The sequence below is a fragment of the Phalacrocorax aristotelis genome, chromosome 2 (assembly GCF_949628215.1).
Source record: "Phalacrocorax aristotelis chromosome 2, bGulAri2.1, whole genome shotgun sequence".
NCBI lineage: Eukaryota > Metazoa > Chordata > Aves > Suliformes > Phalacrocoracidae > Phalacrocorax > Phalacrocorax aristotelis.
This window is the reverse complement of record NC_134277.1, coordinates 166,677,963-166,704,647: the sequence shown is the minus strand read 5'-3', so window position 1 is coordinate 166,704,647 and position 26,685 is coordinate 166,677,963. Positions and strand designations below refer to the sequence as shown.

The following is a 26,685-nucleotide window of genomic DNA, read 5'->3' as shown; positions in this document are numbered from 1 at the left end:
TTTGTAAGACAGTTCTGGTTTATATTGCCAACCATGAACGTACAGCTAGATTTTCCCTGACTGTAGATATTGGGAGTTCTCCAGGTCTAACGCACTTGGCAATAATCCACCGAGATGAAGCCATTAATTTATGCCACTTATCACCATTTTGCTTTGAGTAGCTGCCTTCACTGAACTATCTGGCCACAGATGCGATGATCAGATTGGAGCTAAACAGTACAAAAACCCCACGCAGACATCAGTAGCACTGCTAGCCTGACCATAGATAAATTAAAGTATTAAAAGCAATAAATGGAATGAATTGCTTTAGCGCTTTCACTCCTCTCTGGACCCATCAGACCAGCCTGAAGGCAATGCCAAGGTGAGAAAACAACCCACATGCATTCCTAGGCTGTCAAATAATACATGATCCCTGCCCACTCTTTCAAAATTGTTGTCTTCATCATCACTCGGTCCAAACGCAGGGAAGATATATATCCTGTCCCCAGGTGAGGGTGCTTTTCCTGGGCTGCGGAGACGACTGAGAGAAGATGAAGGCCGCCATCCTTGCCGTGCTGGCTTTGATCTTATGCGCAGATCAAGGTGAGGTATCACGGTTCACTACTAGATGAAGTATAGCTGCATGCTTTAAAGCCTGGGAGGCCTCATGGCCAGGGAAAGAAATCATGGGAGAGGGTGCCTTAGCTCTTGTAGTGGTGCAGCTGAAGGACACCGTGGGCTTCTTGTCTGTAATCTCAGCCTGGATGTGTGAAAGGTTTGTTTTCTGCAGGGAAATTTCCCTATGGGTTCATGGACTAATGGATTTTTATGAAAGCAAGACAATAAAAAATGGAAGCACTTGCCACTGTTTTGCCTTTGTTAAGAGACTTCCCAGTGAGTTTGTTGAGATGATGCAAGATCGTGGTTATATCTTGATGAAGAAGCGCTTCATCCCATGATAGCACAACACATCAGCAACCCTGTGCCCCTGGTTCCTACTGCAGTCAGTGATGCCGTTTCTAGCAGCAGCAGTGGGGCAGGGCCGGACCTACAACATCTGGCCATGTGCAGCTGCCTCCTGAATGCCCCTGATTTCTGCCCATCTCAGAGACGGGACAAAACTGCTGATTTCAGAGATTTTGGGGCAAAGTTGGGGAACTGGGGAGAAGTTGCATTGTGGACTAAATGGGTTAAGCAGCCTTATGCTGGAATATTGGGTGGAGATGTATAATTGCATATTATTTGCATTATAGATCGTGTATTTTATTTCACAGAGAGATTGCAAATGAAATCAAAGCCCTCTTCAAGTATATGATCTTATAGCCTCTATAGGAAAGACAGTTAAGCAACCAGAGAGAATAAATGTTATCCCCGTCTTGCACAGAGGAACGGGTTTGCCAGCGCTTGGAAATTTGTCACACTGTCCGGTGCAGAAAAATAATTTCTTGTAATAGTTATTTTTGCCTCATTGTGGCCTGAGAATACCTTTCTGCTATTTGGCTTTGTTCGCTTCCCAAAATAGCAATTCTGACAAATTTCCAAGTGTTAACAAGGCCTGGGGGACAGAGAGATTGTCTTGAGTGCTGAAACAAAGGCTGCCCTAATCCGGATTAGATGACCTAGGCAGTAAATTCGGAGTGTTAGACTGAGTGTGTCTTAGGGCCAAATTCACACAGCAAAGTTTTAAAAGCCCTTCTCCTCATATTTTTTTTTTTTAACCCAGGTAATGGATATATGTTTGAGGGCATTGAAGTCCCACCCTAAGACACAGGTGTGGGAGACTGACTTCTTTAGGCTATGGAGGTCCCAAATAATCCTATTCAACCGCCAGTGCTTACTGGTCTATGTTATAGTGTCTCCAGCAATTAGAAAGGGTGACCCCAAGCCTTGGGACATCCCTGTAGACTCTTACAGAGGACCCTGTCCTTCCCAGCTCCCTGCATCACATCAAGCCCAGTACCCTTGGCCAATCCCGCTGTTATTCTGAGCGCGGGGCAGGAAGGGCAGACTTGCACCGCTGGTGTGTGTAGGTACACAGGTGTGCGCCTGAGTGCACGTGTTGGGTGTAAATCTGCAACAGTGGGGACGGCAGAGGGGGCTGGGGCTGGGTCTTGCAGCCCCATCGCTTTCAGCGGACCCACACCTGGTGCATTCAAGAGTCAATGGAAAGCAGGTGGTAATTTTTGCTGCCGGGACCAGCAGCATTTTGTCTCCATCTTCCATATCTCTCTCTCCTCCTGCAGCAAATGCCCTGTATTGCTACACCTGTGACTGGGAACAAAGCAACTGGAGCTGTCTGAAGGCCCAGAAGTGCTCAGACAAGGATGAGTACTGTGTGACCAATGTTGCCTCTGTAGGAATTGGTATGTGCTGGCTCTGTATCCCCTGATAAGGACTCAGGAATGGGATGTGGGGTTTTGATTGGATTTGTTATGGTTGCCCTTGATGGATGGGCTGAGGAGTCATGAGGAAGCACATGTGGGAGGTGGAGCCCTCACTAGCCCTGCCTGGCAGTGCTGAAGTTTGCACCGTTTGAAATCCTCCTCCCCATCACACATTGAGGTTGTCCTCTTTAGCCTTTGTTTTATGCCTGCATGGAAAAGGCAGGGGACACTGAGAGAAGAGGAAGGACAAAGAGAGGATCCTTCAGAGGAAGAATAAATAAATTTGAACCTTGATTAGACAAGGAGATGAAAACAAGCGGGTAACCAGGGTGGATGAGAAGATATAGAGACATATAGAGGGGAATAAAACAGAGAAGCCTGGAAATATGTTTTCAATCCAGGCATGAACATTGTCTCATGGATGCCATTGTACAACTAAGAAAGCCTTGACATGAAGGTCTGTGCTGGGAGGTGCCACATGCCCAGCAGGGCTATTGAATGCCTTGTGTAGGTGGTCACTAGCAATTATTGGGCTGTGGTGGGATTGGGGTGGGTCTCATTGGCCATGTTGGTCTTTGGGGCTGTGGGGAACAGTGGGACTCATTAGCCCACCTCCCTCCTGTACAAGATCAAGGAGCAATCAACAAACTCATTGCTAACACTGCTCTCTCCCTTCTTTGGTCAAGGCTTTTTGTCTTTGTGGAAGAGGATCACCAAGAAGTGCTCCGAGACCTGCCCACACCACAACTTCAGCCTGGGCCTGGCTTCCTACACCTCATATTGCTGCCAAACCTTCTTGTGCAACCTGAGCGCGTGCCCAGGACCCAGGCTAGCTCGGGAGTGAGATGGCAGGGAGTCCCATGCCAGTGTCCTTCTTTACCTGCTCAGCGGTGGTGGGAGAAAGGGGCTCCTGAAAGCCTGAAGAGCATGGTCAGATTCCTCCAGGAGGGTATGGACATTGAACATACTGCAGAATAGATAAAGTGTTATGATCACCACCTCCTGCCCTGTGTTGCCTCTCAACCTGTAGCTTCTCACTTGCTTCTCATACCTGAGCATTGTCGCCCCAGCAGCTTGATGGAGAAGCAGCCGTGCTATGTCCTGCAGTCTGGGGGAGAGTGATGCTGCTTCTGCACGTCCTGCAAATCTCTAGAGGGGTTTCTTTTGCAATCTTACCTTTTCTCGGGTGCACCTGGGAGCCACACAGTGGCAGCTTCCAGACTCAGGGAGCAGAGTGGGCAAAAATAACAGCCCCTCTGCGCCAACTCAGAAGGGAAACTGTGCAAACTCATGGGGATGCTGCTGGGAAAGGAAAAAAAAAAAACCAGTCCTGTGCATAAAAGCCTGAGACTGTGATGGGCGCTAACTGCAACTCTCCTCCCTTGTTCTCTCACCCCCTCCACCCGGCCTCTCACTCCCAGCTCCCATCTAGGGACAGTGACATCCCCCTGTGCCCCATTAACAGTCAGACACACCAGACACATATCTCTTCCTGTTGGCTCTGCCTGCGGTGCCACATTTTCATCAAAACAATGCTTATCTGCACAGCCTGCACATCTGCGCACTTCTGCTTATCTGCCGTCTTTGTCCCCACCTCCACTTCCAGCAGCCGTCCTTGGTCAGCCCTTTCTTCGCGTTGCCTTGCTTGCTTGTGGCTGTTGTTCAACCCAAGCGACCTTACCTGGGGCTAGCGCTGCCCTGGACCTACCACCTGGCGTTGTATCTTCCAGCAAGCTGTTCCTTTACCTGTCCCTCCGGCATCCCCCAAAGCAACCGCGGGGTAACGAAAAGTATTTGCAGCGTGTGGGTTGAGCTGCTGAGGAACAGTGGAGGGGTTTATAAGAGAAGAACACAGACTTCAGAGAGGCCAGATATTTCATGTAGATGTTTCCTGAGGCTGCAGAGAAATGACGGTAAAAGGAAGCTGAAAAAAATGAACAATGATGAGAGCTCAGAGATTTTTCATCGCCAGAGGTTTTCCCTCCTCCCAAGCAGCACTTTTTGGAGGAGTTTTGCTCTGGAAAAAGCATGGAAATGCTTAAACTTGGGTCAGCCTGGGCTCCCAAATCTGCAAAACATTGCTCAGCCAAGGGATGGATGATGCTCTGCACTGTGCTTCAAACCCTGGTCTGGTAAACAAGAGGGACAAAAGGGGCTTTGAGCTGTGCTGAGCACGTCTGCCTTGGGCTAGTGCCCGTGGCTGCTCTGGATGAATGCCTTCTTCTGAAGTGCTGCATAACGGGAGTCTTCAGAGATGTGCGCTCTCTTTTATTAATCAACTTCTACTTTCCTTTACCCCTTCCTTGTCACAGTTACGCCATGCTGCGAGGGCAGATCTCCGCGCAGAAGGAGCCATGCTGGGTGATGCACCTCCCTTTACCTCTTCATTAGACCACGATCTCTTTCAAACCCTATTTAGGAATTTGCATTTTCCGCCCTGAAGCAATCTGAGTCCCCTCCTGTCCCTCAGCCCAAATGCTCAAAAGCTCTAATTTACTCCTCACACAATATTTTCTCATTAAAAAAAAGGGACTTGTGTGTTTTTTTTTTTTTCCTGCGTGCCGGAATTATTCAGCTCTCTGAAAGCACTGAGGAATCCCAGTTGGACAGATTCTAATAATTAATATTTCATTGTGTTGGATTTACACATTCTGCAGTAGCGGAGGTAGAGTCCCCCACAGCTTGCAGAAAAACATAGTCGGGTATATTTTTGCCTCTTTAAAGATAAACTGGCTGTTTTTTGCTTGGTTTGGTCTGCCTTTGCTGCAGAAAAGCATTCTTGTATCCCATGTCTAATATAAGGGCAAATAAATAATCCTGGGCATAGCTGAAGAGCAAAGGATTATTTCCCTTGCCCAAAGAGCACTGCAGCTCAAGGGTTTTGAAATCTGCCCCCACCCGTGGTGCAAAGCTACCCTGGTGGCAATTACTCCTCTCCAATACACCCGAGCTGTGCAGGGAGGAAGAAGAGGCAGACGTGATTCTTAATCACTAATTTTGAGCAGGAATTAGGGCCAGTTGGGACCACAGAGAGATGGCAGTCATTAGCACGAGGATGAGGCTGCCCAGAAAATTACCCCATCCTGTGCTCCTTGCTGTGTTGTTGCGCAAGGCAGCATTCACCCCTTGGGTTTGAAAGATGCTTGGAGGTCCCTGAACAGAAAAGGGTTGAGCATTGGGTGGAAAGGGACTAGTTGTCATCACTACAGGCTGCACTGAGCTTCTCTGACCTCATTCAGGGCACTGCACAATGCAAAAGAGACGACTCAGCTGGAGACGGTCCAGGCTTTGGGAGAAAGATACTACGGAGACTCAGCACGGCATTATTGCAGGCATTTGGGGAGGGGATGCCCAACCAGGCAGACATGGGGTGAGAGGGTTGATGTCCGCCAAAGGGGCTAACAGACCCCAGTGCAAGGCATGGAGATAGGTCCATGGAGAAAGAAGTGCCCAAGCACAGCACTTAGAAAAGGGAGGACAAGGCACAGGGTCCTTTCAGTGGCTGGAGCTGGCAGGCAAACACAATATGGGGATGAAGCAACAATTACAAATGACATAATAAATGCCTGGTTGCAGATAATAGCTAGCAGTTTAAATACCTAAGGGCCTCATCGGCTGGACATCAGGGGGAGTTGTGACGTGTTTCCTTCGGGTCCAGGCTGTAGGACAGTCGGACTCGCTGTGTGTTGTTGTCACCCTTCCCTTCTGCTATCAGAACTACCAGATTACAGACTCGAACAGCCAAACCCACGCAATAAATTTAGCCCTGCACCAAGCTGTGCGTGTAGGCAAGGCTGAAGGAGTGCTGGGAGGGAGGCTGGAAGTGGAATGGAGCCAATAAACCTTGCAAAAAGGGAAGCAGTTGTGCCCTGGGCAGGAGACCCCAAGGGTGGTGATGGCAGATGAAGGGAGCCAAGCCTCCCTGCGGCCACCCCATCTGTCCCATGGCCACCCATGCCATGGAGATGAGTATCATGCCAGGCAGGAAAACACCAAACCACCTTTCTGAAGCGCAGCCCCTGATGTGTTGCCTAATTCTCCGCAAGCCTCGGGGCTGGGGGTGAGGTCAGTGTTTCATTTGTGGGGTGGCCAGCATCACCGGGCTGCTGGTGAGACCTGCTGGGTCACACAACCCAGGGAAGAGGGAGAGGGGAGACATGACCTGGCTGTCCCCAGCAGGTACCAGGATGTGCTGCAGGATGGACAAACACCCCTCTGGACTACTGTCACCTCCCTGCTGGGGGCTTGGGTGGAAATGCTGTGGGAAATTCAGCTCTGGGGGAAATTCCAGCTCTTTGGGGAAACCACGAGTTTTTCAAACCAAAGCCAGAAGCTGAAATGACAGTGTTTCCCAGGTAATGTTTGGGGTCAAGCCATGTTTTTGTTTGTGCTACAAATCAAAAGAGGGTTTATTTTAATTTTTATTTTCTTTTTCTTTCTTGACTTTTGACTTCATAAAAACATACTCAGTTTCAACCATTATGAAGAGAAATGGCCTTTTGGGACTCATGCTGTGGCCTTTATTGACGTATCTAAATACTGGGTGCCTCTGTGCCTGTGCCCCAAGTTGCCTAGAGCTGGGCACTTCTGGGGTGACTCTCCCCTCCTAGGACAGGCATCGAAGATGGTGCTCGAAGGGCTCAGTGGAGACCACCAACGCTTTCCAGAGACCCCGGGCAAGTGAATCAGAGACACCTACCATTTACATGGCTAAATTAGTTGCTTTGAATCCCAGCCTCAGTGAGAAAATGAAGGAAAAAAAAAAAAACAAAAGGTGGCAAAACTATCAAAAAACCCTGCCTATGAGGGGAAACTTGATGGAAGTTGGCACATTTCCATAAAATGTTGATGTCTGGTGCACTCATGAATATTCTGAATTATGGTGGGGGACACAACAACAGCGAAAAAACACTTTCCTGGGAAATCCTGGACGGTTTCCAGCGCAGAGAACCAGACTAAGCCCACGAGAGGGAGCTGGTGCCTTTGCATGGCGCCGGACTGGCCACAAAATGCTGTCTGCCTGCAGAAAGCCTATGCTCCTGGAGCAATTTCCAGTGGGAAAACCATCAGCCGTGCAAGGGATGAGATGGCTCGGCTGGAGGCAGGCCAGGGAAGGATGGCTGCAGGACCGTGCCGCCGAAGCAAGCGCTGCTTGCTGATCGTGGGCCCTGGCCAGCCTCCAGCATCTGCTTGCTCCCACGCCGGGGATTTGCCTTGGTTTGGCTGTGCAGGATAATTCTGGTGCATCTAATATCAGCTCCTGAGGTGCCTGTGTTACAAGAAGGGGTATTTCCGTCCAAAACCCAAAGCTGGTACCAAGCCCTGCAACGTTTCAGTCCACAGCCTGTGGCCAGGGGCTACTTGGAAGTGGGGTGCAACCCTCTGTCCCTCCCTCACCCACAGCTGGGGTGATCTTGGAAGCCCCCAAAATCACATGGCTCATGTTGGGCTGGGCCTGGGCAGCATTCAGGAAATCTTATTTTCTCAGCACCTATGAGGTCATGGGGAGTAAAGAGGGGATCAAATTGGATGGTGCTGCACCCTTCTGCCCCATTACGGGTCACTCTGTTCCCTCTTTCTGACTTTCCTACAAATTGCCTCTTTGCAGTGACTCCTTGAACATCTTTCTGCCCCTCTAATACTATACGCCGCTAACTCCCTCCATTCCTCTCATAAATGGTCACGGCCAAAAAGCAAGAGCGCCACCTGCAACCCACTATTCATACAAATAATGGAAACTCCACCTTTTTCCTCTTCACCTGTGGGTTTTAGCTTTCTCTACAACCCACTGCCTGATGCCTTCAGCAGTTGTATGAAAGCAGAAAGGGGAAGAGGTCCACAAAGGTGTTTAGGGAGAGGATGGTCTAAATGAGGCTTCAAATCCAGTTCCACCACTGCTCCCCCATGTCTGACCTCAGGAAAGTCATTCAGTGTTTGTGATTCAAGAGCTTAAGATGGAGATGACAACGCAGGGCTTCTCACCCTGGCCTGGAGGGCTTTTTGCATCCTGGCACTCAGTATCTTGGTGATGCTTCACCCAGCTGGTCCAGGGACGTCCTTAGACTGGGACCAAGAAGGGTCAGCCTGCCCACCCACTCAGATGTCTGTTTGCTCAGAGGTTGCCTCTCCCAGACCCCTGCAGCGCTGTGCTGCTATAACCTGTGCGAACGTTCATCCTCTCCATAATGCGGTGCAGAAACTTGTCATGGCAGAGCTGGGGCTGCTCCCACGTTGCTCACTCCTCCAGAAATGCTGTTCTTTGATTCACTGTGGTGCCGAGGAGCTTTTTTTAGGATCTCTGTTAGGAGCTGGGCATGCAAACAGCGCAGAAAACATCTCTCCCCCACCTCCCCATCACACAGGAGCTTTTACAATGATAGATGTAGACACAGAGGTGAAAGCAAGTATGTGGGCATTGCTTGGTGCGTCGGTTGCTTGGCCACTGCCTTATTGGTTCTCAGCAGGGTGACAGGTCTCATGATGGGCTGAGGCTGCTCAGAAGGTCTGATGGGGTCCAGGACCCCTTGTTCAATGCCGAGGCTCTTGACAGTGCAAACGAAGGAGCTCCAGGGCCAGGACTTGGTCCCTGGAATGAGCCCAATGACAGGATGAGATGCGGAGCCCCATGTCCTCAGAAAGCCTTGAAAGGCAGCAGGAGGGCTGCCACCGACCTACCTCTCCCTGCAGCACTGGCATGAGTGAGAAGGAGGGCTACAGCAGGAAGGAGAGTGTGGAGGAGGCTTGGGGATGTGCCCCACCCTGAAAAATCTGGGAGACTGGCTTGTCTGCTCATCACCCAGCTCCCAGATGGATGTCAGCAGTAGTGAGAAGGGAGGGTGGTGCTTTACTCCTCCCCACCGCAGAACAACCTCCCCAGGCTGCTCTGTGCCTCCTTTCCCCATGCTCAGAGCGGTACAAAGCTTTTCCTGGGCATGTGGACTTCGCTGCTGGGGTGGGTGTATCTGGAGACAGATGCTCTCCCCAAGGTTTGCAGCCTGCTGTGGGGCTGAAGAATTCGGAGGAAGCAGAGCTTGATGAAGTTCTAGGTCTGACCATATTTCATTTCCCAAAATACCCACCGTCACCAAGGCGTGGTGACAGAAACCCAGTGCTACCCCTAGATGCTGTCCTGCTTCCAAGGAAACCAGCAGGATTGGTGCTCCGCATCTCCCAGGCATTACTGAAATGGTCCTGCCTGCATGGCCCCTTCCTCTTATTTGGAGCAAGAGGGAGCTGGATTGGAGGCTGTCACAGCAGCGTCCCCACAGATAATCTCACCTCCCACTCCAGCCCCTCCACACTAAATGCTGCATTGCATGTGTTGGCAGGAATGTGAAGAAGAAAACGGGTGAAACCAAGCTCCTGAGGCCAAACGCTACAGGGAGAGAATCCATCCAGACAGGTAAACAGCACAGGGCACGCACCTGCAGCCCTAAGGCTACACGGTATGGCATGCTTGCAGCACCCTTTCCATCCCCGAAACAGGGTGGCCACATCCAAATGGCCTGTTGGCCCTGGGCTGTCTCCTGAGCATAGTCTGGGAGGTGTTTCTTGGCATGGGTGAGTGTTGATAATGAGCAATTTTGTAAGCCCTTGCCCATTTCTTCACTTATTTACTGGTGTAGAAGTAGGTTCACAGCTCTTTTTTGTTATCATAGTGCTTTGTGGGTCTGGCCAGGACCCCACTGTGCTCTACAACTGGCACGAGAAACTCAGAAGAGGCAACGGCTGACTCGAGCCCATGCAAGGATTGCTTGCTCAGGGTGGCGTGTCACATCCTCCCCTTCCTAGCCACCCTTCCCCAGGGAAATCAGATGGGATCAGAATGGGTGAGCAGGACCCATCCCACCATCAGGTCCAGGTGGCAGTGAGGGCACTGGAGATGTCATGGCCCCATTTTGGCCATGGAAGTGACACCGGAGGCATTGCTTGGTGCTGTGGACATCAGAGGAGAGGAGATACCCTGTATGTCTGCTGTGAAAGCCATGCCCAGAGGACAGGGGTTAAGATTTGGGCTGCAGAATGGGTCTCATGGTGCTGAGCTCTCCCCAGAGCTATTTCTGTTGGTACTTCTTTCATCTCATCTCCCTTTCAGCTTCAATGAAAGTGGGTTTTCCTCCGAGCAAGGAGGCAGGAGAGAGCGGCTGTGAGCAAAATCAGGGCCTGATCCCAAGTGCTGTGTTTACAGCCCGGAAATGGGAGAGCATGTCACTTGATTTTGCTTTCAGAGGAAGGAAAGCTTCATGGCCCTCTTTCCCCATCAGAGATCCTGTTTCTGTCCATCCCCCCCCATCCTGCTCCTGCAGCAGTGGTCAGGTTGCAAAGCAAAGCTGGTGGGAGCAGAGTGACCGCAGCTTCTGCGGGCTGAGGAGCAAAAGCCACTACTCTCCCATGCCTGTGATTTTGGGCATGCTTATCCTCACTCCGACTCAATTTTGAGTCTCTGGATGCCTTTGATGAAACACTGTAAAGTCCCTTCAAGAAATGGTTGTCTTTTTCCTGACATTTTAACAAGTTGGGAGTAGGTCAAAGCCTGGTATGCGGTGTGTGCAATCAAGATGGGGTGAGTTGTTCCTACCATGCCCATTCTCTGGCAAGCTGGAGGGTGTCTGCAAACGCAGGATGGCTTTTCCATGATGGTATTGCTCCGTGGATCAGTGTGGGTGGGTTTTGGTACCCATGCCCCTCCCAGGATGCTGTCTGGTTTACGAGCCCTTGCTTGCTCTGAATAGTTGGTGAGCTGGGCTCGGTGGGGCTGCTCTGCCAGTGGATGGGATTGATCACGGCACATGAGCTGCTCTCACCATACCCTGCAAGTGGTGGGAATAGGGTGAGAGAAGCCAAAAGCCGGCTGCAGTGTGCAGGGGTGCTCCTAGGGTGGACCGATGCCTTTCCCTCCTTCTGCCCTACCACCAGCACAAACACACCCCAGCCAATCTATGTCCTGCTTTTCCAAAATAAGAATTGAAAAAACCCAAGCAACACAAAGCCTTGACTTTTTGGCTAACCCTCCTGTAAAAATACCCTTCTGTTTGCCCAGTGAGGAACACAATTGCATTCCCGGATATCATCCTGTTTGTTTCTCTGCTGTGCTGAACATGCCCATCGGGCTGGGATGGTTTCAGCCAGGATGTTTCCGTGATCTGCAGCTCCTCCGCCTGTCACGGGCTCTCCTCCGGGGACAGCCCTGCTCTCCTTGCCCTTCTCAGCCGCAGTTGCAGAGGTTTCAGCATGGCTATTACTTGAGGTGTGACAAGTTTCTAGACGTAACAAGGGGTGGCCCAAGCTCTTGTTCTCATCATGCAATTGGGATTTTGGTGCCGTACCTGGCTGGGCCAGCAGGAGTGGGTCAGGAGAGAAACCGGAGCATCCTGTTCTTCCCACGCATGTGCTGAGTTTTTCCACTCCTAGTGACTTTTTCCACTCCCAGCTGGGGTGCATTTGGAAAAAATCAGACCCAGAGCCGCTAAAACAAATTAAGAGCAGAGAGGTTGTCTATGGAGTTCATCACAGCTTTCCCATAGACAGAGAGAAACAAGCTTTTGTCATTTTACTCTCAGTTTTCACCTAACCTTAGAAATTTCAGCCATTTGGCTTCAGCACAGAGGATCACTTCCAGGCCTGAAATACCCATCATGCAAAAGCTGAGTCAAGAAGCTAAAGCACATAAAAATAATAATAAAAAAAAAGACAGAAAGAGAGAAAGAAAGAGAGAAAGAAAGGAAGGAAGGAAGGAAGGAAGAAAGAAAGAAAGAAAAGAAGAGCAATTTTGAAAACCACAAGTTTCCTTGCCTTCTGGGGTGGGATGTGTGTATCTACCCTTTTTAACGGGTAGACATGGAAAATTTTATGTCTTACAGAAGTAAAAAACCCCACAAAACAAACACCCACCCCCCACCCCCCAAGTGATCAGAAAGACAGATGTGAAGACAAACATGAGAGCTGTCACCTACTTTTCTTCCTGGAGATGCTGTCCAAAATCTTCTGTGGTGAAGTTTTTTTCATAATTGTTTGTACTGGCATGGTTTAGATACCTAGCGCAGCCCAAGACTTCCAAAGAAAGACCAGAGCGTTGCTTGTCAGAACCAGCGTGAACACGCAGCAGAGGGGACGGTCTCATTTTAGTACCTGTATGTTGGCTGCTCATGTCATGAAAGAGGGTCAGGAGGGCTGGACCTCAGACAACAGGAAATCCCCACTTCCAGTGAAAAAGTAATTGCACTTTTGGGAATTATCAACTGTGTTACAAGTGCAAACTTAAATAAACCTGTGAGAATCATTTCTTTCCAAACATAGTTGTGGCCAATGGCATCCTCCTTGATGAGGACTGGCATTAACTCTTTTGTGGGAATCCCAAGCAGGTAATGGGTTTTTCTCTCTCACCTCTTCTTCTTCCCAACCACTGTTCTTCACTGCCCTTGTACCTTCAGACCCTGCAAGGTCTCCAGTATCCCCCCTCCTGGCTGCAGAGCTGCCACCACAGAATAATAAACCTTGGCCCTGGATCCAAGAAGGATGATTCACATTCAACACTCTAACCTCTTTCCTCTGCAAACAGGGTGGTTACAGTCAAATTGCTTGAAAGGAGCAGCCCCATGTCAGGATGCTGTTTGAGATAATGCTGGTTGGGGCGTGCCCAAGCCATGCTGATGGTCCAGTGGCATGGATCATGTTGGGGCTGGTCTTGTGCCCTGTTTGGTGAGCTAGTCTGGATCTGTCCCTTCAGCCAGGGCATTGGTGGGGCTGTGAATCACAGTGGTTGACTCCATGAATGATGGTGCTGTTTGATATCTATCCATGAGCCTCCAAGATGATGAGGCTGAATTATCTCTTAAGAACCTTGGAGGTTAAAGGAATGTGACCAAATGGCTTTGGCCCCCTGTTGGCTGTTAGCTCAAAGGACTCATGTTCTTCACCCATTATGACCAGTTTCAAGGCTCCTCGTGACCATCACAGCTGTCACACTGAGATGGAAGTCTACCTGGATCACCTTGTATTTCAGCCAGATGCAGTGGATTTGGGGTACCCCTGTCCTTCCTAGCTGGAGGTTTGGTAGCCTGTGTCATCTGCCACGAGGCTGACCTGAGGAGCTCTGTCCTGTTTGGAGCTTTGGGAAAGGGAAGAATAAAGCAAGCTGCCCGCAACAGTCAGACCTTAGGGGGAAAAGGCAAAATAACACAAACAGGTCTTCTTTTCCCCCTGGGGTTTTTGGATCCCAAGATCTCCCCTCTTCCTGTCCTTCACCTGACCCTGTTGCCATTGCATGGCCAGATGAAGCAACCTAGCTTTCCCCGACATGCCAAGGAAGGAGAGGACACAACCAGATCAGCCTGATGCCGTCCGAGGCTGGGCTGCACCCCTTGCCCTGCATACACCATCTGCGTGACTCAGGCACACTGGGAGCACTGCTCACAGGTGCCTTCTTCACACGTTCTCCCATGGTGTCTCCTTTCCCCGTTGAGACCACAATTTGCAACCCTGCGCTGAAACAGGGAGTTTCCTCCCTGCACCATGAAGGAGAGCTGCGATTGGAGCCACCCTCCAGAAAGAAAAAGGGAGAAAGTGGGGAGAGCTGACATTCAAACATCCCCGGATCTGGCAATTTGCTTCACCTTGCTGCTCCATCACGGGTTGAAAACACGTTTTGTCTGGCTCCAGTTGCACAAAAGGGACAGGCCTTGCACAATGCGCTCCCAAGGTCTGGCACAAACACACGCCATCAGCTGCCAAGCTCGAAGTGTGTTAAGGTTTCTTCCTTAAAATTCCAACTGTTAACTGTTTAATATCCTTCATGGCACCATTGGGTTAACACCCACCTCGCCCAGTTTCTGCAGCAAGATTCACCCTGCTGCCCTCTGCTTATTATTTTTATTATGTCTCTGGGACAGTAGTTTTGACATCTCCACGCTGTGTTCCCTGAAGTCTCTGGGGACCATCTACACTTCCCACTGCCCCAGTTGTCTTTTCCCCAGCTTTTCTTCCAGTTCTCTTCTCCCCTTGCTTCAAAAAGTGGGCTGCTCTCTGCTTCAAAGGGCACCCGTTCCCTGCCCCACCACTGTGATGCTGGTTGGAGCCCAGAGCCCTTGCAGTGGCCCTGGGCGTGACTGCAATATCAACAGCACACAAGAATAGCATGTTATTGGGACCTGGCCAGACCCCAGTCTGGGTCCCAAAGCTTTTCCAGTCTTTTCCTTCAGGGACACAAGGATAGGGGCCAGGTGATGACCCAGATACCTTCCCCATCCATGCCTCACAAGAGATCTCACAGTCTGACTCCAGTGGCTGATTAAACTGGGATTTGTGGAGCTGTAGAAAATGTTCCCCAGACCCTGAAGGGCCACGGGTAATTCCCGAACAGTGTCCGCACATAACAACATGTACATTTTGCACAGCACTAAACAATACCACCATAGGAAAAACAGTAAAGCATCGATAATTCCCTCCCATCCCATCTTATTTCTTACCCTCACTTTGTCTGTCTTTAATTATTTCCCCCCCTAAGCTTTGTGTGTTTGCTTTGATTTATTTTGCTTTGTACCAATATTTCTCAACTCCCTCCTTCTCTATTGCCAGTTCTGGGTGAAATATTAATCTTGTTTATTATTATTAACATTCCCTCTCTCCAATCTATTTAAATGCTTTCTCACATTTCTACTTCCTCAGCCCATTTCTCACTTGCAGATTTTCTATTCAGCTGCACTTTGCTTTAACAGTGTCATTTATTTACTGTTCAGTTATTTGTTTTAATTTCAAAGCTTTTCTTCTTTCTTATTGTGGGCTGTGTTCATGCATTGCTCCCTTCTTCCTGCTGAGAAGCTGTGTTTTTCTGCTCGGTTGGCTCCAAGATAAGCTGAATTCAGTGTGATAATTCAGTTTCATTTTCGATTTTTGATGGAAGGGAATAAAGTTTTGTTTTCCCTTTCTCCAGCTGGCTGAGAAAAGCCAGCTATCCAAAAGTGTAGGAATTCAAGCAGGCGAGGCAAAAGGCCAGCTTGGCTGACCAGGGATATTCTTCTTGAAATAAGGAGAAAAAAGAAAGTATACGGCCAGTGGAAGCAAGGTCAGGTGACTTGGGGGGACTATAGGGATGCTGTTCGCCACTGCAGGGAGGAAATACGTGCAGCCAAAGCTCAATTAGAGTTGAAGCTGGCCAGTACTTTGAAGGATAATGAGAAGGGCTTTTTTTAAAATACATTAATGACAAAAGGCAGGCCAGAAATAACATTGGCCCGTTGCTTGATGAGAACGGTCACCTCACAAGCAGGGGCATAGATAAGGCAGATATATTTAATGCTTTCTTTGCCTCCAACTTCAACACTGATGGTAGGCTCAGGGACCCCCAGAGCCCTGGGCTACTGAACTATGACTCTGGGAATGATAAACTCCAAATAAGCCCTGAACTTGTGCAGGACTTGCTGCTCCAGCTGGACGCCAGTAAGTTGATGAGGCCTGATGGGATTCATCCAAGGGTACTTAAAGAGCTGGCTGATGTCATAGCGAGACCTCTCTGAATGATTTTTTCAATGCTTTTGGGAATCTGGAGAGGTCCCGGTTGACTGGAAGCTGGCAAATGTTGTCCCAGTCTTCAAGAAGGTCAACAGGGATGTCCCCGGTAACTACAGGCCCGTCAGTCTCACTTCTGTGCCTGGTAAAATTATGGAGAAGATTATTCTGGGAGTTATTGAAAAACACCTGAAAGACAACGCAGTCATTGGTCCCACCCAGCACGGGCTCACAAGGGGAAAGTCCTGCCTAACAAATTTGATTTCCTTCGATGACAAGGTCACCCACCCAGCTGACCAAGGGAAGCCAGTCAATGTGATGGGTTTGGATTTCAGTAAAGCTTTTGATACCTTCTCTCACAGTCTCCTCCTGGACAAATGCCCAGCACACAGCTGGACAAACACGTAATGCAGGGGGTGAGCGATGGGCTGATGGGTCGGGCTCAAAGGGTCACAGTAAATGGGGTTACATCGGGCTGGCGGCCAGTCACTGGCGGGGTTCTGCAGGGATCCACCTTGGGGCTGGTGCTCTTTAATCTCTTCATAAATGACTTGGATGCAGGACTGGAAGGAACACCGGTTCAGTTTGCTGATGACACAAAACTGGGAGGAGCTGTTGACACTTTTGAGGGCAGAGAGGCCCTGCAGAGGGGTCTGGACAGGCTGGAGAGCTGGGCTGTCACCAACTGTGTGAAGTTTAACAAGGACAAGTGCTGGGTTTTGCCCCTGGGTCACGGCAGCCCTGGCTGTACAGACAGACCAGGGAACAAGGGGCTGGGGAGCAGCTCTGCAGGGGGACCTAGGGGTTTTTGTCGATGGCAAGTTGAACACCAGCCAACAGCGTGCCCTGGCAGCCCAGGGGGCCAACTGTGCCCTGGGGGGCACCGAGCCCTGCATCGCAGCCGGGCGAGGGGGGGATTGTCCCGCTCTGCCCCGCGCTGGGGCGGCCTCACCCCGAGTGCTGCAGGCAGTGTTGGGTGCCGCAGGACATTGAGGGTATAAAGGTACTGGAGAGTGTCCAGAGGAGGCCACGGAGTTGGGGAAGGGTTTAGAGGGGAAACCATACAGGGAGCGGCTGAAGTCCCTGGGTTTGTTCAGCTGGAGCAGAGGAGGCCGAGGGCAGCCCTCATGGCGCTCTGCAGCTCCCTCCCGAGGGGAGGAGGAGGGGCAGGGCTGGTCTCTGCTCTCTGGTGACCAACGCCAGGACCCGAGGGAATGGCAGGGAGATGGGCCAGGGCAGGGTGAGGCTGGGTATTAGGGAAAGGTTCTTCCCCCAGAGGGTGGTGGAGCCCTGGAACAGGCTCCCCAGGGAGGCATCACGGCACCAAGCTCGATGCTATTCCAGAAGCACTTGAACAAGGCCCTCAGAGACCTGGTGTGGATTTGGGGTGTCCTGTGCAGGGACAGGAGTTAGACTCAATGATCCTTGTGTGCGCCTTCCAGCTCAGGACATTCTGTGATTCTAAGCATGGCTATTACACAAAAAACAAACATGTGGACTAATACCTATTATTTCCCCCCATGCTCTAGGAGATCTTTTTTCTTGCCTGATGTCATTCATGCGTGTATTTACACAAAGTCCGGTTTGGAGAATATGACTTTTTCATAGATTATTTCCTAAGTATAGCTGTTACACTAACTGCCACGTGGGTCTCACATCCTCTTTCGAGGAGATGAGTAAAGATTCATGCTCTAGGTCAGGGAAAATCCAAAGGACAGACTGGAAGACTTTGAAAACTGGGTGCTCATCCCCTCCACCCTGCTCTGAGCACAGGCAGAGACAGAAACTGCGGGGGGGAGAAGCTGCTGTAGAAAAGAGGAAGTAATTTTTGCTCCAATTCACAGTTTAAGTCCTGCAGCCGTTCCCATGCACTTTGTGCCTCTGCTGCATCCTCATTTGGCAAGAGGTGACGAAGTGGTTGTGGGAGCAGGAGGGAGCCCAGAAGGACTGGAAAAGTCACGAGGGACTGGAAAAACCTGACAGAGGCCAGAATTGGTCTACAGGTAGCAACAAACATCATCGCTTGGAAACCATGGATGGTTCTGGAGCAGAGAGAAGCAGAGAAAACAAAAGCATCAGACCCCACCCCTGCCTGCACCATGGCAGCCTCTGAGTGACTGCCTCCACGCACAAATAGTGTCATTGCAGGAATGATACAAGCTGGTTTTCTGCTTAAAGCACTTTCCTTAGTACAAGTGAGATAATTATGAATGACTGTGGACAATCCAGCAAGAACCTTTTTTGCCTCCTCTCTGACTTCCCACAGATATGAAACTCTCATATCATGGCAGAGAGAAAAGATGGGGGATGCCGGGTGACGCCTGCTATCTTGCAAGCGATGAGCCATCCCACACTGGCACATCTGCCTCTGCTTTGCTCCAGATTTCGCGGTTCAGCCCAGTGGGGTAAGAAGGGACTCCCGTGTTTGAATCAGATAAATTGTTCCCCAAATTAGCAATGCAGACATGGTCAGCAGGAGTCAGCCTTGGAAAAAAAGATTGGATCTGAATGAGATGTAAAAAAAAATGCTACCTGGACCTCGTAATAGGTTCCTACGCACAAACACACCCAGCACTGATCACATCTTATGTGCTGTCACTCCCCAAACCTCAAATTACTCTAATCAAAGGAAGTCAGAGTAAACGCAGTCCCAGTATAAAACCTTACCGTGGTGCACCATCCCACATTGTTTGGGCTCTGAGGGCACAACGATCATGAAGGCTTTTCTGATTGCCCTGCTGGCGGCAGTCCTGTGTGCCAAGCAAGGTAAGGAGCTTTGGAGGCTGGGAGAACCAGATGGAGAGGATGAAAACACCAGAACTGAAATTAGAGATATTGCAGGGACAAGAAGGTTTGACAGCTTTTATTGCAGTTGGTGAGGTCTTGGTAGTGCAGTTTTTCTTTGGCATCAGCTGTATCAAGCAATATTTAGTGTGGTTGAGCCTGAGCTTCTGGGTGAGTTCTGCTGAGATACCCATAACCCAAAGAAGATGAGCTCATTGCTCTGGTTTCTCACACCCTCAAGTATCAAGCTCCGACCACTCACATCTGAGGAGACATGTGAACTAAAAACTCTAACAGGAATTAAGATGGGCTCATAGTTTTGCCTTTGGTTTTGTTTTGGTCCCTGAATGGAACTTCAGGAGTTGTTGGTAAAGGTGTTGACACCGCATCTTCTGCCAGCGTTCCACTTTATTTCCCATAATGACATTACAAGTAAGAAACCAGGTTGCTGGCACATATTCGAAAGCCTAAAAGCTCTTTGCTTATAGGTTTGAAGAGCTTTTTTGAGTGTCTGGGAGTGAGTATGTTTGTAATGGGATCAACAACGCTCTGTGCTTGCCCTCTTTCAGACGGCAGTGCAGCTATGACTAGATAATTGTGTAGAAATAGCGAGTTCAGAAACGTTGGCTCTGTGCATGCATTTGCAATCCCAAGGAATACTGCAAGGCTTTTTTCACCGTTAAGGCTATTTCAGGCTGCATTTGCACAACTAGAGCTAGCGGAGGGTGGAGGCCAGATGCAGGCAAGGCTTTGAAACAGCTATAATGGTTTAAACTCTTATTGTGTCCTGACTGGGAGGGATTGCACGTGCTGGGGTCTCGGCTCTGTCTGCAGCAGGAAGTGGCTTGAGCAACTTTGTGATATTTGGCAGAAAAGCAGATCAGAGAGCACTACAGGGAGTGTAAAACGCAGTAACGCTGGCTAGGCAGCGTGTCTGGGATTGCTCTGGCGTGGTCCGCAAAAGGATGGCAGCCCAAAACTCAGGTTGGGGGACCTCCAGAAGAGAGGTGAGAGGCTGAACTTATCCAAGTGATGGAGAAAGAGTAAGTGCTGAATAGTCAGTTAAAGAGAAGTTAAAACCGGGATGCAACAAGGGTGATTTTATCTGCTGTTATGGAGATCACCTGTGCCTGAAACACCTGGCACTAAAAAAGAGCATCTGGGTAGGATTCAGAGCAAGGCACCAGCACCCAGATCTGGTTCCAGAGCCATGCACAAGGCACCTGAGCTCCCTGCATCAGAGAGGAGTGGTCTTTTCTTTTCCTCCCTGGGGTAGTTAGGACCTAAAATGGCTTTTAAGTTCTCTTCTAAAACTGCTTCTGGAATTGTCTAACAAAACATCATGGGCTGGTTCAACTTCAGAGATGAATCTGAATCAACTGGGCTTTGGAGAGTCCCTGGGAGGAGTTTCCTTGTCAAAAATAGATTAAAATTCAATTGAAATTGGCTATTCTGTGCAGAAATAAGAACCTTTCTGGATTGAGAAAGCCAGAAAGAACTGAACCAGGGAAATTTCAGTTTAAAGGGGGACCCTCCCTGGTTTGTTATTCGGTCACCTTCGAACAGGAACTCTCCACCACTGCTGGCGGTGAAGCAGGCTGTCCTGAGAGCAGCTCAGCTGCTTCTGACCCACCCTACTCAGAAATGAGGAGCATTTCATGGGACTCTGAACAGTTTCCACCAATTGTGAATCCACCTCTAGGGAACGAGATGGCATGTACCTGCGTTTCTAGCATGGCCAGCTGGCCAGCCTGGAAGCTCAATTAACTTCAGTTTTGCTCAGAAATATATATCCTACCTCCTTCTGGCTTTGTAATAGACCTGGATCAGCCCTGCCAATAATATCATTGAGAAAATATTGTTCCAGGTGCTAGTAGAAATAATCTCTCTATTGTCCAAAGCAACCTTTCCCAGGGAACTCCCTTTAATGTGGCTCTTTGCTCAGTAATTTAGCTCACAGGGGTGTCACAGGCTTTAATTAATTCATGTCTGTGCAATGTTTTGCAGATGCGGTCTGAAAATACTAAAAACTAAGCTCTAACCTGAAAACAGTGCCAGCTCACCCTCTCCTTGCCAGACCTATACTGGACCCAGCTGGGCCGGTCACGAGTTCTGCTTTTGCAGGTTGGCTGTCAACCAGGCCAATGTGGACTGTAGGGAGAAAGAAAGGTCACCTGAGAGTGCTGCTCAGGCTGAAAAAAATGTGTTTTCTGGTTTAATAACTGAAAATCTCAAGTAAAGGAAGAAAACTTTTTTTGTTCTGTTTGCTTTCTCAGCTTCATTAATCGTAACCAACCTCTTATCTCACTTGTCATGAAAACTTGTTCATAACATATTTTTCACCTTGTATTTTCCAAGAAGGGACATGGCTTTTGACACTTTCTTCCCAGGAGGGCATTGCTGGCAACAACTAATATGTGTCATGTACGCTCTTTCCAGCTTCCTCACTGTTTTGCTACATATGTGAGAATGAGCACTCCAACTGGAACTGTCTTAAAACCTACAAGTGTGAAGACCATGAGAAATACTGTATAACCACATACAGCTCTGCTGGGTTTGGTGAGTACCAGCAAGACATCAAGGAGTTTATTTTTTTTTTTCCTTTTTCTCCAGAAACACTGATAGGCAATAGTTTTTTGAGGGCAGTAGCTGTTGATCACTGAGGCTTAAGGATCACAACATATAATGTGTGAATCCCTCAGCGGTGCCCTGTGATCCATGACCTGAGGTACCTTTCTCACCACCTTGTGGCAGGGATGGCTGGAGCACACAGATTTTCATGAGCAGACCCTGTTGTTTGATCTGAAAGCTCACACACATGCTTTGTGATGGAGGATGAAAAGGGGTTGGCTGTAAGTAATGTGGTTTTAGAAACTAAGAATGCATTGGCAGTGATTTTTTTGCTGTCCTACATGAAGCATGGTGTGGGTTCTACCACAGGCCTTCTAGTGCCATGCATTTGATCCAGGCTGTGTGGAGACTCACCCAGCACTCATCAAATCCACTGATCGCCATTATTGCTGTATTGCAAATTAAGCATAGTGCAATATACCTCCTCCCATCATCCTCTGGTCAGCTGTCGCAGAAGAATCTTAAATAACAGCTCTCCTTTCTTGTCTGTTCTCCTTCCAGGCAAGGACATGGGACACCGCATCACCAAGAAATGTTCCGCAGACTGTCCTGAGACAAATGTGAACTTCGGCGTGGCAGCTTATTCCACCAAATGCTGCGGAACCTCCCTGTGCAATTTCAGCGGTGCCAACAGTGTAAAAATCAGCTACGCCGTGATGTTCCTGGGAATTGTGGCCAGTTTGATCTGTGTCATCAAGGCAGGACTGTGAAGAGGGGTGGGAGAAGATGTGACAACCCAAGAACCTACAAGGTATTCCCCAACTGAGAAACTAACATCCTCTGTCAAGTGCCTCCAACAGGGTTTATGCTACCCTGTTTTTTCCAAGACATTGCTTCAGGTCCCATCAACAAAATGGCATGGCAGTGTAGCTCCTATTTTCTCCCCCATATCATTTGTTGTTTTGTACTAATTTTCCCTGGGAAAGCTCTTTTGATAGCATGTGTGCAACAATTGTCAGACAAAATAAAGGTTTATGTTATTCTAGAGTTTGTTTGTTATATCCACACTAAGATCAGCCTGACAAAACAGTTCTACCGGAAAGGGCTGTAGTCTGAATCACTACTTCACATTGAATTCCTCTTTTTAGACTCCTGTGAGTCTACTCCTGGCTGCCTTTCTCAGTCGACTCAGTTGCATCCAGCATCTCAAGGCATACACTCCACAAACCCAGATGTTCTGCCTGATCACTCAGCGCTCACGAATGAAGGTGTCAATCTGGAAAGGTCGAAGATGTTTGTGTTGTTCCCATCGTGAGCAACAGCGAGGATTGTTTTGTAACTGCTAACACGCAGGACTGGGGTTTTGCCAGGATTTGGCTGTGCTCCTGGCTCTGCTGCAAAGTTCTCATGTGACCTCTGCAGGGTGGGTGGTTTTGGCTTTTAAAATAGGTAAAGGGCCCACCCCAAGATGTTGGAGATATTCAAGATGAGGTCGGTGCTGCTGGAATCTGTCCTCATGGAAAGAGGACCTAGGTGCCTGCTTGGAGGAGATATTGATGTCTGAGTGCTTGCTCATGGCTTCCCTGCACGGACAGGGAAAACAGGCACAAAGAGCCTGGCAGAGGTGACGGGTGTCTGATCTGCTGGGGAGGTCTCTGCTCCTTCCCCTTCCTCCGTCGCTGCTGCATTTTCAGGCTTGGGGATGGAGAAGATGGGGGTGGAGATCCCCTGCAGCTCTTGGAGGAGCAGAGCTATAACTAAGACAGGCAAAATACGTGCACTTTTGGAGCTGGAGGGTGAGTAATTCCCAACTGAGCAGTCTGTAAGTGCAGTGCTGCAGTTTGGGAGGGCTCGTAGAGAAGTGGCACCTGGGAAAAAGCCCTGACGTTTGCAGCCCAGCTGGATTTGAGGGGATTCTTACTCCACCAGTGCTCAAGACAGGCTGCAAAGTGCACGTGTTGCTGTGCAATGGGGAGAAACCGCAGCGCTGGCCGACGGCTGTGAAGGTGGGATTAGGCTTAGTCATCCTATAAAGATTTAATTTCTGGGCAAGGAGGGTGTTCTGGCATTTATTTAAATAAGAGATGGGCTAACTGAAGAATGATAGTGTTGTAGCATTTCTGTCCTGAGGGACCAAGAGAAACTTGGGGTTGTAACTTCTTTTTAACCACTTTTCCCATCACTTTTCCTGTATGTTAATCACAATAATTTCTGAAATGATTCTTAAAGCTTTCGGCCAATTTGAAAATCCACATTTATCTAAAACATCTGAATTCCACAGCGACTTTTATATTTCAGCTTTTGTTTCGTGAAAACTATGTATTTTCACCAAAACAAACTGCCCTTCTCACAAGATAATTTCAACCAGCTTTAGAGCGAGATGAGCAAAATACTCTCCTTCCTTCTCCACTCAGCAACTGTGTCAATGGAAATAAGTCTTTCCACCCCATCCTCCACCCCCCGTCAAATCCCCTGTTACTCTTTCCAAAATCTTCTTGAAGTTCATAGCTTCCAAATACTTGTAAACAGTGATATTATCTTCTCTTTTTTTTTTTGCCTTGGTCCCTTTGGTGCCCTAATCATCTGTGTCCTTCCTACCCCCATGGGTTCCTTTCAATCTGTCTCACCTGGCACCGGTGAGGAACGAAGATAACATTAAGATCAGGGACCAGCTGGAAGAGTGCAGGACCATCTAATGGAAAATCTCAACTGTCAGAAATCCTGCAATAACTCCTTTAAGAAATACAGCCTTGCCATCTCAAAATCTCAGCAGCTTGCAGGAGACAAGAGATATTTTAGTTTTTGCTTGGATGAGACTACAAGGGAGGGGGAAAAAGAAAAGGTGCCTGGCTGAGCTGCTATTTCTGTACCTGTTAATGGATGCTGTTGGCTGAATTAAATCTGAATGTGGGCTGCCTCTGCAGCGCAACGTACAGGCTGCAGAACGGCATCGCCTTGAGACTAGAGCCCCCTTTTCTGCTATTACCTCAAACAGTCAGCAATAAAAGTTGATTTACCAATAAAGACTGATGAAGTCTCTTCTGGATTGGGGAAAATAAAATATTTCACAAGGAAGAGAGGGTTGCAGTGCTTGGCATGGAGGGTGCCAGCTTGTGTTTTCCTCCTGCCTAGTGCCTTACAAAGGTATTGGCCTTATGAAGCCAAACAACGCCCCTCCTTTGAGCTTTCTTGGTTAATTGCCACCTCTGTTCCAACTGAGTTTCATGCTCTACCTATTGGGAAAGCAGAAGTTTCCTCACCTTAGTCACACAGGTCTCCATGCTAGCAATATTTATATATCCAATTTAGAGGTGTTGGAAAGAGTTACATCACCTGAAAAACCAGGCATGCCTTTTCGATGAGATAGCGACTGTAGGTGGGTCATATTGGAAACCCAAATATTCAATGGGAGATGGAAATCTGAGCAACTCTGAGCCTAAGAAAAAAGGGAAACAAAACAGATGGAGAGCAGCAAGGGGCAGAGCTGCTGGCAGAGGCTCAGGCCACGCAGGTTGTTCCTGCAGCTCTGTCATGTGAAAGGGATCCAGCTGGCCCATTTCTGGGACCGTGCCTCCATCCCCACGACTAGATGGCAGCAAGACAATGGTGGGAGGAGAAAGCAACAGCAGTCAGAAGAAGATAGGAAATATTCTGATTTTATACAGGGAGATAGGATGAAACATGATAAAAAAGGAGGAATAAAGAGCACCATATGAAAATCCAGTGGAGAACTCCTATTTGGCCTTTCACATCATTTTGTCCAGCTACAATTTTATTTTTCTGAAGACTTAATGAGTTGAGATCCTTGATCAGGCAATCCCTCATTCTCTGTGCTTTAACTGGTCTGGTTTTTTTTCTCCCTGACATTTATTTTCTGTAATTCGTGAAAAAAAATCACAGCTTGTTCAATGTGAAGGGGGTGGGTGTTATTTTTATTTTTTAATTGAAGTGGTCATTTTCATTGCCCAGTGGAAATTATTTTCTAATAAGGGAACACTTTCCCTCATATAAAATACCCAATTTTAGAACAGAAACATTTATGATTTTGAACTGCTGTCTTAAAAAGGCCTGCAGAAAATGATGTCTGGTCCCCCATGAAATGCAGTGGAAGGATACTGCTCTTCTGATCTAGCTGTATTGGCAATCCTGGGAGATATTTTGTAGAAGTTTCAATCCCAATTTCAATTTCAAATTCAATCAATTTCCATATGTACTAAAACAGTGTGCGAGGACAGAATCTTCAAGGATGCAGCCTGCTTTGAGACCAAAGCTGACCTGGAAAGGAAAACACTCCTCTTCTTACATGGACACTGTTTTGGTTTTGTGTTTTGCCTTTCCTCCAATTATCCAAAATTAGAAACTGTTGCATAGTTAACACCCGATGAACACAATGCATTGTGAAACAACTAGGAAAAGAAGAAGTGGGGGGAGAATATATGCCTGCTTAGATTTCCAACGAATCATACTTCCACACACAAGCACTGACATGTTGCTCTCAATTACCCACCATCTGACACAGCAACCCTATAGTTATTACCCCAGCATCAAAGCAAACACTGCAGAGGTATAAAACCTGCGTTGGGTGAGCCCTGCTTGTTTTGGAGGCTGCGAGACCTATAAAGGATGAAGACTTCTCTTCTTGTCGTGCTCGTCATAGCCCTGTTCACGGAGAGTGGTGAGTCTCCAAGGATTGCTTTGCACTAGCAAGACCCTTAGAGCTGGGGCATGTCTTTGCTATTGCAGGATGACAATGGGGTTTTGCAGCACAAATGGTAAAGCTGAAGGGTCATTAGGCTCTAGAGAATATTCCAGTCCTCAGGATACGGAGCTAGGGGATGTATCCCCACCAGAAATTGGAAGGATGCTGAGGAGCTGAAGTGGGGGATGAGATACCCACCTCACCTGACTCGTGCAGTCCCAGCCCAGCCCTTGGAGTGGCTCAGTGTAGGCAGCTGAGAGCCCTCGGTGCAGCTGAGAAGGGGAATTAATTGAGGGATATACGGAGTTGGGCAGGCAAAGGGCGATATGTACAACAAAGCTGCAAATTTGACATATAACTAACTGCAGCCTGATTTTTTTTTCACTTTTTTGTTTATTGGTTGCAATTGCAAACCACCATTACCTAAATTGCTAGTGATGGGCAAGCCACGAGAAGATGCAATTCTGCCTCCCATCTCTTTCTTGCACCTTGCTGCTTTGAAGGACAAATTTACCAATGTTGATCCCAGGTCTGGGATGGAGATACAGAGTCCCATTCTCATTCTGATAACTGGTGGCTGTTTCTTTTGGGAAAGATGCACTGGGAACATGAGCTTTAACTCTGCCTGGCTGGGCTCTGCCGAGGACTGCTGCCTGTGCCTCTGGGAGATGCCCTGTTTGCGCAGCACTGGGCTGCGGGTCAGGCAAGAAACGGAGGGTGCAGCCCTCAAAATCCTTTTGACTAATCCAGGGGAATAGCTGATTT

General features: G+C 48.6%; 2 protein-coding genes across 2 annotated transcripts; both read left to right on the top strand.

The window, feature by feature from the left end:
• Positions 1 to 483: 483 nt before the first annotated feature.
• On the top strand, positions 484 to 3,515 carry LOC142053807 (lymphocyte antigen 6E-like). The gene is made up of 3 exons (XM_075085951.1): positions 484 to 582; positions 2,223 to 2,342; positions 3,050 to 3,515. Exons 1-3 carry the CDS (start codon positions 531 to 533, stop codon positions 3,205 to 3,207), a joined length of 330 nt encoding a protein of 109 aa, XP_074942052.1. The 5' UTR covers positions 484 to 530; the 3' UTR covers positions 3,208 to 3,515.
• A 15,065-nt stretch (positions 3,516 to 18,580) lies between these two features.
• On the top strand, positions 18,581 to 21,991 carry LOC142053755 (lymphocyte antigen 6E-like). Its single transcript, XM_075085816.1, has 2 exons — positions 18,581 to 18,632; positions 21,783 to 21,991. Exons 1-2 carry the CDS (start codon positions 18,581 to 18,583, stop codon positions 21,989 to 21,991), a joined length of 261 nt encoding a protein of 86 aa, XP_074941917.1.
• The last annotated feature ends 4,694 nt before the right edge of the window (positions 21,992 to 26,685 follow it).

Excerpts from the sequence above, each read along its gene's own strand:
- LOC142053807 (XM_075085951.1), top strand. The coding sequence starts at position 531 with ATGAAGGCCGCCATCCTTGCCGTGCTGGCTTTGATCTTATGCGCAGAT. Across the intron at positions 583-2,222 it reads GATCTTATGCGCAGATCAAG|CAAATGCCCTGTATTGCTAC; the intron begins GTGAGGTATCAC and ends CTCCTCCTGCAG. Across the intron at positions 2,343-3,049 it reads TGTTGCCTCTGTAGGAATTG|GCTTTTTGTCTTTGTGGAAG; the intron begins GTATGTGCTGGC and ends TCTTTGGTCAAG.
- LOC142053755 (XM_075085816.1), top strand. The coding sequence starts at position 18,581 with ATGAAGGCTTTTCTGATTGCCCTGCTGGCGGCAGTCCTGTGTGCCAAG. Across the intron at positions 18,633-21,782 it reads AGTCCTGTGTGCCAAGCAAG|GCAAGGACATGGGACACCGC; the intron begins GTAAGGAGCTTT and ends TTCTCCTTCCAG.